Raw genomic sequence first — 12,792 nt, forward strand, 5'->3', positions numbered from 1 at the left:
AAGACCAACTACATCACTGAGTTACACCGCGTGACAAACCACACCAAAACTCAATGACATAAAACAGGGCCTTTATTTAGCCCGAACTTCTGCAAGGTGGCGGTTTAGCTGGGCGGTTGTTTGGTCTCAGCGAGGTTCTCTGGTGTCTGCGGTCAGCCGTGAGCTGGCTTTGCTGATCCCTGCTGACTGCCCTCATGGGTCTGAGGTCTCAGCCAGACAGCTGGCCTGATGAGCCTGATCTAGGTGGCTCTGTCCTCCTGCAGACTGGCCCGGGCTTTTTCTCATGCTAGTGGCAGTGTCCTGAGAGAGCGGGGGATGTGTAGCCTCGCTGGGGAACTGCTGGGCCATCGCTTCCGCCACGTTCTATGGACCACAGTAAATCACAGTTCAGAGTTCAGATTCTGGGGTGGGGAAAACAGGTTCTGCCTCTTGATGGGAAAAGCTGAGCACTGCATCATGAGAGGTGAGGATACAGAGAGGTAAGAACAGTTGTGGTCGTTTTTGCAATCTACCCTACAAACTGGGCATCAGAACGATCAGAGTCCACCCAGATTGGGTCACTTTAATATTTATTAGAATTTATGCCTTAAAATCGGGGCTTCTAGATGTGGATGGGAATCTTGGATGCCTCTGACTCCCTGCTCCCTTTCTCCACTTCTTTGACATCTTTCTGGCATGACATCCAGGTGGCAGCCGTGGGCGCTGACGTGGGCGCTCATGCTCTGTCTCCTGGGAGGTGAAAATGGCAACAATTTTTTCCTACCGCAGAGTTTTCAGAAGGCAGAACTCCAGCAAAGGAGAAACAGCATCCAAGTGTGCCTCTCGGGTCCTTGGTGTGCGGCCAAGCCCTCGTTTCCAGGATCCCTGCTTGGCTCGGCTGCCTCTGGGTTGTGGGTCTGGTTCCCAAGTCCGCCCTGCACCCTGATTTTGAGATGGGGATGGAGGGAGAGTTTAAGGCAGGTCCTGGGGCCTTCCCCCTTTTGGAAACTTCCTGGGGTGGGGGTAGGGGACATCTCTCTCTACCCTGTCACCTTGTTTTATTGCCTCCTAGTGCTTACTGCGATTGGATTGTATTGTTTCTTTATGTGCATACTTATGGTCCGTCTCCCTCCAGAGGAGGCGAGGATCCTGTCCCTCCCACTGTTGATCTCCAGCTCTCTGATGCTGAGTGACAAAGGAGTACCCCAGGCCAGACCGACCAAGGACCTGCAGCCTCGCTAGCACTGGAGTTTGCGCCTGCCACATCGGGGCTGGCTGGAGAAGAACTGCTTGAAGTTTTTCTCATAGGTGGGCAGGTTCTCTCTGAAGCAGGAGGCAGACTGCATGTCACACTCACAGGCCCTCAGCCCACAGAGGCAGCCGACACCGAGACCAAGGGCGCATTCACCTGCAGGGAGTCAGAGGGTCACGGGGGCTCCCAGCCACCCCCAGGGTTTGGTTCTAAAGTTGGGGAAAACTGGGAGCTTGCTGCTAGGGGTCAAGGGTTGAAATTTGGAAGGAAAGGAACGGGGAGTCCTTTTCCTCCGTCCCCAAGCCCTTCCTCCACCATACCTGGACACACCCCGAGGAGAAGCCTGGAAGGAAACAAGAGAAGAGGCAGGTGTGGAGGTGTGGGCTGCATGCAGGGGCCCTGAATTAGTGCCCCCCAGGCAGCACCCAAGCCAAGGACGTGAAACTCATTTTCTCAGGACTCAGGTCCTATTTCCAACAGCTTACCTGGCATCTTATCTGGATGTCACAGGCATCTCCAATGCAAGATGCCCAAAGGAAGCACTTGATGTAAGTGCCTCCTCTCCCTACCCACTGAGCTGTTCCTTCACCCACACTCTCGGCTTAGGAAATGGCATCGCCTCCCCCTTGAGCCAGAAGACTAGGAGCTAATCTGGATCCTTGCCCCCCTTCCACTTTCACATCCCATCGACCCAAAGTTCCATTGATGTCTCTATGTTTAAAATATTTCACACTCTGCCTTCTTCTCTCCATCTTCTTGGCCACAACCCCAATCCCTGTCAGCTCTAGCTCCTCCACCCTAATGGAAGGAAATAAACAGGGACCGTCTTTAAATGTAATTTGAATTAAGTTCACTCTCTTGCTGAAAGCCCTGCTGTGGTTTCCTACTCTTTGGGCAAAGACATCCCAAATCCTTGCCATGGACTCCACAGCAGGCTTGCTGTGATGGGGTCCCTGCCAACCTCTCCATCCTCATAGTCCTCCACTGTCACCTTCACTCTGGTCCAGGAACACTGGCCTCTTTATGTCATGTGTTTTGTTCTGTCTTGTCCCAGGGGCTCAGCACTTGCTATTCTCTTTGTCTGAAACACTTCTCTGCAGGATCTTTAAGTGGCTGGATCCATCCCACCTTTGGGTCTTGGTCAGATTCTCTCTCTTCAGAGAGGTTCTCCCTGACCACTCCACTAAAGCTTCTCTCCTCACATCCCCATTTGTTTGATACATTGTACTTTTCACATCTCTTACTTCTCTTATTTGTTTACTTGTTTGCATCCGTCTCTCACCAACAAAGTATAAGCTCTGTGAGACTGAAGCTTTTTCTGCCTTGTCCCATCCCCAGCATGCAGCACAAATGCTGGCACATAGTAAGTGCTCAACAAACAGCTGTTAAATAAATGAACGAAACCTTAATGGGCCTTTAGGATTGAGTGTCTGCACTGTGGCCAAATGACCACTAGATGGGGATTTTTTTCTTGGTAGTCAGAGATACAGTGCCCTGTGTGTGTGTGTGTGTGTGTGTGTGTGTGTGTGTGTAGGGGATGTCTAAGGTAACCTCCTTCTAGACAACTCCACCCCAGTTCCACTCTCTTTTGAGGGTTAGGGGTAAGGAAGTGAGCTGGCAGGACTCCCTGATGTGTTGGGCCTGAGCAAGTTAGCTTCAGTATCATTTAGAAAATGGTGATAGAAACAATAGTGTCAAAACTAAAAATGGAACTACCATATGACCCAGTAATCCCACTCCTGGGCATATACCCAGAGAAAACCATAATCCAAAAAGAAACATGTACCATAATGTTCATTGCAGCACTATTTACAATAGCCAGGACATGGAAGCAACCTAAATGCCCATCAACAGATGAATGGATAAAGATGTGGCACATATATACAATGGAATATTACTCAGCCATAAAAAGGAATGAAATGGAGCTATATGTAATGAGGTGGGTAGACCTAGAGTCTGTCATACAGAGTGAAGTAAGCCAGAAAGAGAAAAACAAATACCGTATGCTAACTCATATATACGGAATCTAAAACAATGGTACTGATGAACCCAGTGACAGGGCAAGAATAAAGATGCAGATGCAGAGAATGGACTTGAGGACACGGGGTTGGGGGGAAGGGTGAAGGGGAAGCTGGGACAAAGTGAGAGAGTAGCATAGACATATATACACTACCAACTGTAAAATAGATAGCTAGTGGGAAGTTGCTGTATAACAAAGGGAGGTCAACTTGACGATGGGTGATGCCTTAGAGGGCCAGGACAGGGAGAGCAAGAGGGAGTCGTGGGAGGGAGGGGATATGGGGATATATGTATAAATACAGCTGATTCACTTTGGTGTACCTCAAAAGCTGGTACAAGAGTGTAAAGCAATTATATTCCAATAAAGAGCTAAACAAAAAATGATGGAGGCTTCCCTGGTGGCACAGAGGTTAAAACACCACCCTCCCAATGCAAGGGGCCTGGGTTCGATCTCTGGTCAGGGGACTAGATCCCACATGCATGCCGCAACTAAGAGTTCACATGCCACAACTAAGAAGCCCATGAGCCACAGCTAAGGAGACTGCCTGCTGCAAGTAAGACTAGGCACAACCAAATAAATAAGTAAATAAATAAATAATATTAAAGTAAATAAATAAATAATGGTGTCTACTTCATAGGATGGTTGTGAGGATTCTTTTGTTGTTATAGACGGAGTGGTGGGGATGTGCCCCGGCACACAGAGAGGCCTTTATAAACGCTTGTTATTATGATGATGGTGCACCCTTAGCTTTACATGTTGGAAAAAGAAGGGCCTTTTGAAGCTGGGCTGGTGCTGGCTATAGTCTGTTTGTTTGCCTTTCTCCTTCTCTGAAGTCCACGGCTCCTGCAGGAAGCCGTCCGCCCACATCTCGCTGGAGCCTGGGTTTCTCAAGACGTGTTGACAGCCACCCTACGCCTCAGCTGTACCTCTCCACTCACCCTCAGGAAATGGGCCACTCCCACTGCCCCGGTGCCACACACCTTTGCCCTCCTGCTCTCCCTTCTGCATCTGTGACAATGGCCCCAGCTCCCCCAGGGACTCCCCGAGAGCCCCCGTCCCATCCGTGTCCAGGGCTCTCACCTCTGCTGTGCCCAGCACGCCCCCCACTTCCCTCCCTGGGCAGCCGCCACAGTCTGCAGGGGCTCACCGGGCCCTGTGGCTGCTGCTCTTGGTGGGGCTGAGGGCTGCTTGGGCCCAGGGATCCACCCCCAACCAACTTGGCTTTCCTCCCACAGGGCCTGGCCCCTCGCGCTGTGCTGTCACTGCGTGGGCGCTGCTGCTCTGGAAACCGGAAGTGAGGCGTTTTTCTCACCCTTTCATCTTTCTCATCCTAGTCTTTCTCATCTTTCCCTTTTTCTCATCCTTCTCTTTGTCTCCTGTACCTCTTCTTTTCTATCTCTCTTTTCTTCCATCTCAATTCACCAAACCTCCTTCTTCCTTTCTCACCACCCCCCTTTCTTGCTTTGTCTTCTGGTCTTTTCCAAAGTGTGGAGTAGAATTCTCTTCCGACGTTCAGTTCTACATCTAATGACTTGTCCAGTCTCCAGGCCTTCGGGACTGACCTGGAGCAGTGGTCTATCACTGTGGACATCCTGCAGCTGTGGGAGGATGAGGTCTGTCATGGGCTGGAAGAAAAGGCAGCCCTGGGCCAAGAAATGCCATGTTTGGAAGTCATCTTTGAAAAACAAGCCTAAACCCAGGTCCTGAATCCTCCAATTTGCTGATGGAGAAACTGAGGCATGAAGAATAGAACTGACAGCTTCAGGATATGCTTTCTCATTCCATGAAATATAACTCCACCAATGAGACAAAATAAAGACATCTACGTTCCTGCCTGGGCTAACCCAGATTTCCTGCCAGGCTGCTACCTATCTGTGCCCGGCCTCTGACCTGGTCTTTAAACCATCTCCTTGGGCTCTCTTTGTTTTTAAGCTCAGGGCTCTAAATACCAGCTGAGCACAGCTGACTCTCCGGTTCTCATCACAGCCCAGACATCTCCTTTGAGCTCTAGACGCCAATAAGCTTGTGTTCACGTGACTCCCTCTTGGGTGTCACATCTGCATCTCAAACCCAACACGGCTCAGGCCAGGCTCTTGCTGTGTGTGTAGAGTCTGCTCTCCCCCATCTGCACAAGTTTGTAGAGGCACCATTATCCATGGCTTCTCTGACCAGCAACAGCAGAGTCAGGCTCCCTGGCCTTCAGCCCCCACATCTAATCCAGCAGCAGGTCCTATCAACGTACCTCCAAACACACCCAGCATCTGATACTTCTCCCCAGCTCCCGATCCACATGATGGTCACTGCTCTCCACTGTTGCTAAAACAGTCCACTAATGCCTCCCCCTCTTTCTTCCCTTGCTCCCCAACTTCTCCGTACAGGGGCCAGAGTGATCTTTCTAAAGCAAACCTGGGCAGACCGCTTCCTGCTTTAACTGCTTCCCCTGGCAACAGAAAGAGAAAGTGAGCCCCTCACCCCATGGCCAGGCCCCTCCAGACTCATTCCTGGTGGGACACCCAACACCCTCCCCCCCCGCCACTGACCACACTAGGTAAATGCCACCTCCTTAGAGAGGCCTTCCTCGGCCACATAAAGCAGCCATGCTTCTCCCCACTGCAATCCTCACCCTTGAGCATGTGGCCTTATTTTAGATGCTTCATAGCACTTGTCACTGCCTAAGTGTACCTTTCTTTTGAATATTTCATGGGCTGTCTCTTTCCCTGCACACAAGCTCCTTCCGGGTAGGGAGTTTGTCTTTTTGTTGCAGATCTTCAGCCCCAAACACGCTGTGAATGCTCCACACCTATTTGCTACTGCCTTACTGGCTGGACTTATGTGGGACAGTGAACAGAGCCCCGTCTCAAGAAACAGGGAGTCAGGTTCTCTGTCCAGATCTGCCTCCTGCACGTTCTAGCATCTCAGGCAAATTGTTTCTCTCCAAGCCTCCTTCCTCAGCTTTCAAATGAGGGTACAGGTGCTTGCACTGACTATTTCATGAGTTTTTTTTTTCATTCATTCACTCATCAAACAGGCATCAAGTTCCTAACATGTGCCTGGCCCTTGGCTAGGAAGTGCGGGGATACAGGTCTGAGCTAGCAGACCCCACACTATGTAGCTCTGGGCATCCTCTGTGGCTTTATGAGAATGAGTGCTGCCCCAACAAGGGCTCCCTGCTCTCCTGGAACTGATATTCCAGTTGAGGGGAGAATCAATGCATAAATAAACAAATAAGTTAACAAGAAAATGAGATGATGTCAGGTTGAGACAGATGCTGGGAGAGGAAAAGGGTGATGTGTCAGCAAGCGGAGGCGTAAACTCAGGAGAACGAAGAAAGATCTTTGCAAACTACAAATTCCAGTGGTTACCTGCTTCATCCTCCCTGTTGGCAGAGGGAGAAATCACAGGCTCAGAGATGGAGGTGATAGTGGCACCTTTGGCTGGAACCTGGGCTCTGCTGCCCACGGCCGGGCTCCTCCCTGCACTACAGATGCATGCATGTGTGGGTGGAGGGGGTGTCACCACTGGCAGATCTTAAAATCCTTAGCTAATGTCAAGTACTTATGCAAGCCGACTCAACAGAGGGCTAATGACCTCCTCGGTTGCCCGAGGGCTGCCTTCACCACTCGGCATATTGGCCCCAGGGCTTGGGTTCCAGGCCTTTCTCTGCACTGATCTCCCAGTGACATTTAGAGACACGGACAGACCAAGTTGTTTTTCTCCTTTCCCTTCCCTGCTCACACCAATTGCATCGAGAGCAGCCACTGGTTGCTAGGCAACTTGGGACCAGGCTTGGGTGCCGGATTTCAGAACTCAGAGGCTGGGGAGGTGGTTAACTCTTGCAAGGCAGCTCTTTGAACTGCAGTATAACCGGGCATGGGGGGAGAGCTTCTATCCTATAAGGGGTTAATGACATTAGCTCAAGGGGAGTCAAACGCAGAGGAGATGCTTCCAAGAAATCTCTCAACAGTAATAAAGAAAATCCCAGTGCTTTTCCACAAAGTAAAGGGGGAAAGGAAACTGAGATTGAAAGAAAGAAATCTCATCTTCTAAAAGGAAGGGCATTAACTAAGCACCTGCTCTGAGCTGGGTTACTTTCGTCAATCGTTTAGCGACCTTATGAAGTGCTGATTTTTCTCTCCATTTCACAGATGAGGAGACTAAGGCCCAGGTTGTTGTGTGATTATCCAGCTAGGAAAGGTGAAGCTGGGATTCAGGGCCAGCTCTGCCCGACTCCAAATTACCTGCTGACTCTGGGTCTCTTAGCAGAGCACACAGAGCTGATGTACACAGAGCTAATGCCCCAACAGAAAGGTCTGGGGCATCACAGAGGGGCAAGCTCCTTCTGCTTTACTTTGCCCCCTGGGCTGGGCTAAACATTCTGACTAGCAGGCTGAAGATAGTAAGACTTGCATTTGTGTGAGCCCTCCAGTCAAGGGCAGCCCCATCGCCCTCCCGGCAGCCCCACGCCACTGGGGAGGGTGGTGGGAGGCAGGAGCACCAGGTGGGGTCAGATGACCTGGATCTAAATCCCAACTCTTCTTTCCCTGGCTGTGTGGCCTTGGCCATCTCACTTAACCTCTCTGAGCCTCAGGGTCCTCCTCCATAATGGGGAGAATAACGACCACCTCAAAGATTTCTCATGGATTCAAGGTGCTGAGTGTAAAGCAACTGTCAGATGCTCATGAACTGCAGCTGCTGTTAATGCACCTATTTTACGGGTGAAGAAACTGAGGCCCAGAAAACTCAAGCCAGCAGTGTGTTCCAGAGCCCTGGAAAGTCTCAAGACACCTGAGCTTTCATCTTGCCTGTTAACTTGGATCAAACCCTTCCCCATCTCTGGAACTCAGTCTCTCCCCATCACTACAATGAGGGGTTGGTGCGGATGGTCTCCAAGGGCATTTTCAGCTCTGGAGAAGGCCAAGATAGCAGGGCCTAGGGTGCCTTGTTCTGCACCCCGGGCCCTGGCATAGCACTGACGCTGGATGGGCACACAGTGCGTGCTCAGTTAATACCGGGCAAGAGAATGGATGTGTATGGGGCTCACTTGGGGTCTCAGCACATACCAGCAGCAGACCCAGGAATAGAGGCCAGATCACCCAGCTCCCAGCCCTGTTCCTGGAAATAGGGACTTGGTGAGGTGGAGGTGGGGACAACAGGGGGCTCAGCCTGGTACTCACTGGCTGGGTCAGCTGAGGAGGGGGATGCTGATGTCCTGGTGAGGATGGGGAAGCATCCCTCCGTGCTAACTCCCTAAGCAAGATGCTGGACTCCAGGAGCCCTGGTCAAGCTTCAGGAGCAACTGGCCACGGCTGCTTGGCAGGGGCCGGCGTCTGCAGAAAGCACGGCCGAGGCCATGTACTTGCCAGTCCAGCTCCCAGCCCCTGCCTGCACCTCCCACCGCCACCCTGCATGATGCATCAAGCAGAAGACACTTCTTGTGCCATCTCCTGGGGCTCCAGCCTCTGCCCCAGGTCACCTCCTCCACCTCCTGGGGTCCTGGGCTGCGGCTCTGATCCCCACGTGGAAGGGTGAAGAGGGTTGATAAAGAAACTGCTCCAGGTGTAGAGAGCCCTGACCACCCCCCGCAAACTCCCCCCAGCCGCCCCACCGCCCCCATTGAGTGCGGCCCACCCACAGGAGCAGCAGGTGGAGGCTTGGTCTGGGCCTGGGACCACAGTGTGGGAAGGTCCTTTGCACTTACAGCAATTCCACTTCCCTCCTCAGAGCACCGATTCCCTCCTTCCTTGGTCCCTGTGCTTTACAGGGGAACAGAGGAAAGAGCTCTTAGAGCATGTTTTCTCTCAAAGTGATGCCGTTTTCAACCATTCTAAGGTAACACAACATGACAGGTGTTAAGATCGAGACAAAAAGAGGTGAGAAGAAACCACATGAAAAGGAGACCATGAGCTGGGCTGAGAAGAGTTGGGGGTACCTTTTCTGTGTGCCCCTCCCCCACCAACAAACAGCCAGGCTTGCCCCCTGCCTCCACCACGTGGGGCCAACAGGGGCAGGAGGAGGTGGTCGGAAACTCGGTCCCTGGCCTCCGGAGGGCATCATGTGCCGAAGGGAACAACCCCCTCCAGTCCCCCCTCCCTTACCCCTCCACTAGACCCTGATCCCTACCTATGTCCTGGATGTGGCCTTGGGGACCCCACAGAGGAGACACCTTGCTTTAGGCCTGAGGATGGTCATGGCCAGAGAGCTCCAACACAGGACGTCTCCTTGAGCTCACATGAGAAAAAGGGGGTTCCCTTCCCATCGGCAGTGTGCTCAGGGGGGCCGAGAAGCAGACTCCGCTGAAGCTGGCCTCCCATCTGCAGGGGTCTGAGCCACATTTCAGCTCCCACCGCTGGGACCAGGGAGACTACGCTGACCTAACTCTCAGCCTGTCCTGAGCCTGAGCCCTGGGTGGGGGTGCTGAGAGACCAGTGGAAGGGAAGTGGTCCCCTGGCCTCGGGAGGAGACAGGCGACCTCCAAGACACACTCACAGCTCTGAATCAATACACAAAGGGAGGACAGTGGTTCACGAAACTCCACAAGGCCAAGCAGAAGGCGAGTCACACATTCGAAGGGGCACTCAGACCACCGGCCCCGCTGAGATGAATGGCTTTCACAAGGCTGTGGCTCAGCACCTGGAAATGCGTTTGTTATTTAGATCCGACTTGCCCTGCACACCCGCCCCCAGCAGCCCCAGACCATGCTCTGGGAGATCGGAGGCCCCTCCCCACGAGCTGGACACTCAGTACTCGCCCGCCCTGGCCTTTGCCCTCTTCCTTGAATGGCCTCCACGATACGTGGTTCCCTTCCCCGTCCCCCTCCTGTTGACTTTGGTGTCCCCCACGGTACCCATCCCAGAGCCTGGCACGCAATCACCCTTCACAAATATTTGTTCACCGGAAAGACAGCCGAGCCGCTTTCTTAACCATGACAGACATCGGGAGGGAGGTTCTCAACAGCCACAGCTGCCAGGCGAAGCTGCAGAATTCAATGTAATCTTGAGTCAACAACTATTTATTGAGCACACGCGAGACCCCAGGCGGGCGGGCGCTGTGCTCTGCCCCCTGCGCCTCGGAGGGAGCTGGGGGCACAACTGCAAACAGGAAGCAGGGAGGGACCAAGGCCAGGGCTCCCGGGAAGCTCTGTTTCTTGGAATCGCCGCTCTCCATCCCAAAGCACTTGGAATAAAATCTCATTTCCCCTAAGTTCTCCGGGTCTACGAGGCTGACCTTAAAGGATGGCCCTGGTTCAAAGACATTCCCTACAGAGACGGCTACTCACAGAGCACGGTCCCGTTGACCACGTGGAACTGGTAGCCGTTCAACACGGGCCGGCAGCTGAGCTGCTTCAGCTTCCCGTAGCAGCAGTCGTGGGCCAGGCAGCACCTGGGGGCCAGACACAGGGAGATGAGGGCTTTCCTGAGGGTGGCCCTGGGGGGGCTGGCTGGAAAGGACTCACCCGCCTCCTCCCTGGGTGAGAAGGCACAGGCAGGCAGGGTGGTAAATTCCCAATGATACTAAAAATCATAAAAAGAGCCCTTCTCTACCTGCTGCTGACTCCTGAGCGCCTCACGTAGCCCTAGCTTGTGCAATCCTTGTCCCCATTTTATAGCAGAAGAAACAAGATTCAGAGGTGAATTTCCCAAAATCCCACGGCTGGAGGATGATAGAGTTGGGACTCAAATCTAGGTCCCGGTGACCTTCCTTTAACGACTTTTGACTGAGCACCGACCATGTGCCCAGCCCTGGGAGAGGCTCTGAGCAGACATAATCCTTCAGTTTTTGCCCTCCTGATGCTCCGGGTCGGGGGAAGCAGAAAGCACTGGAGGACAGAAAACAGCTGGGAGATGGCCTCAGCCCACCTCCTCAACAATGTCTCAGTGGCAGGAATGCAGAGATCTGGGGCCAGATTCTAAGACATGAAAAGGAACAGCTTCTGGTCGATGCCCTGGGCTGGACGCTCCGTCTTCCTCACTCATCGTCCCCAGCCACACGTGGGCTCTTTGCCATTTGTCATCTTTGGCTGACAGTGTTGAAATGAGCACCAGCCACAGGACTTGGAAGCAGAGGCGCAGAGCATCAAGCAGCCCGGACTTTGAAACAGGCAAATTCTGGTTCAGTCCTGACCCTGCCACTCAAGGGCGCGTGTCTTCGGGCTCTGCCGCTTTGTTTAGTGGGTCCTCAGACCCACTGCCTTTAGAATGGGAATGGTAGCACATCCTCAGCCATGCTCTGGGCGCATTAAACCAGGCCCTGCACGCAAACCACCAATCCCAAGGCTCATCCTGTTACGAGCATTTCATCAGTGTCAGCCCCCCTTCAGGGCCCTGGGGTCCTTCCAGCTGGAACATTCCGTGGTCTCTTGAGCCCAACCCAGAGGAATCAAGCTCCAGGGGTGACATTCAGGCCCTGCTATGGGGACATATTTATCCACGCTATGGTGAAACTGACCAGAAACATTTTGCTTCTTATTTCTTCAAATAAACAGACACACAAACCATCCTGCTTCCCACCTCCCTGTCTCCGCCCCAGGTTACACCAACCTTCACCTTTCCTGGGAACTCACGCTCCTCTACCCCCATCCTTAGAAGTAGGCCTGGCAGCTAGGTCTGTGCCATGTGCCCTCACCCAGATGGACAACTTTTGCAAACTGGGCCACTTGGATTCTCTCTCCTGGAAAATGGAATTAGGACTGGGAGACAGCGGGCCAGTCTTGCTGCACCTGTAATACTAAAACCTGGAGGCCTGAGAGAAGACCTCATTTGCCATGAGGACTGAGAGCTGAACATTCTAGAGCTCTGGGCAGCGCCGGCCACGTAATCTGCAAAGCCTGGTGCAACATGAAAACGAGGGGCCTCTTATTCAAACATCGTCAAGCACTTCCAGATGGTGACAGCAGAGCAGTGAACCTCGTGCGGGCCCTGTACAGCTGCATGAGCTGCAGGCAGCCAGCCCTGGCCTTGAGTTCCTCAAGACCTCCCTCCCACTCCCATTCAGCTTTCTTCTTACCCTCAGGCTCACCATGGAATTGGTTTTGGTTCCTTGCAATGCCTGAGTCCTAACACCCTCTCTCTATTCAAGCCAGGTTTTCAATGCAAATCAAAAGACAGGAGGCCTCAGAGCCTCTGCACTCACCTGTCAGTGTCATCCACGGGGGTCCCTTTGCCCCCAAGCCCGCAGTAGCAGCCGTATCCGTAATACGAGAAGAAGGCGCTCTGCCCTGTGATGTGTTTGACCATCCTTTGAAACTGCCAGAAGCTGCAGTGGGTGGGGGCCATCACTGCTGAGGAGAAAATAAGGAAGAAGAGAAGATGTGATGAGAAAAATGCTCCTTTCATGTCCCCTAGCCAGAGCGCTTAGCATTTGGATATCGGGAGACCCCTAAACACGGTGCCTGGGCATCAGCCCCTTTAATGGGGACAAGATAGGGTCCGGTCAGGTCTACGGCAGCACACAGCTAGTTTCTTGCTAGCCCAGGATGAGAACCATTTCCATGACATTCAGGACAATACTACCAACTACAGTCTTCTCCCCAAAGTAAAAGACC

General features: G+C 52.8%; 1 protein-coding gene across 1 annotated transcript; it reads right to left on the minus strand.

The window, feature by feature from the left end:
- Window positions 1-1,217: 1,217 nt before the first annotated feature.
- Window positions 1,218-12,523, minus strand: PLA2G2C (phospholipase A2 group IIC). Its single transcript, XM_057733764.1, has 3 exons — window positions 12,381-12,523; window positions 10,528-10,631; window positions 1,218-1,387 (listed from the first exon to the last, which is right to left on the minus strand). The coding sequence occupies exons 1-3, from the start codon at window positions 12,521-12,523 to the stop codon at window positions 1,218-1,220; spliced, it is 417 nt and encodes a 138-aa protein (XP_057589747.1).
- Window positions 12,524-12,792: the final 269 nt, after the last annotated feature.

The sequence above is a fragment of the Hippopotamus amphibius genome, chromosome 1 (assembly GCF_030028045.1).
Source record: "Hippopotamus amphibius kiboko isolate mHipAmp2 chromosome 1, mHipAmp2.hap2, whole genome shotgun sequence".
NCBI classification, from domain to species: domain Eukaryota; kingdom Metazoa; phylum Chordata; class Mammalia; order Artiodactyla; family Hippopotamidae; genus Hippopotamus; species Hippopotamus amphibius.

Bases quoted from the DNA above. Each gene is read 5' to 3' on its own strand.
- PLA2G2C (XM_057733764.1), bottom strand. From the start codon at position 12,523: ATGGCCCCCACCCACTGCAGCTTCTGGCAGTTTCAAAGGATGGTCAAA. The intron at 10,632-12,380 runs GTGAGTGCAGAG...TCTGGCCCCCAG, and splicing joins CCCGTGGATGACACTGACAG to GTGCTGCCTGGCCCACGACT. The intron at 1,388-10,527 runs GTGAGTAGCCGT...GACTCCCTGCAG, and splicing joins GGTCAACGGGACCGTGCTCT to GTGAATGCGCCCTTGGTCTC.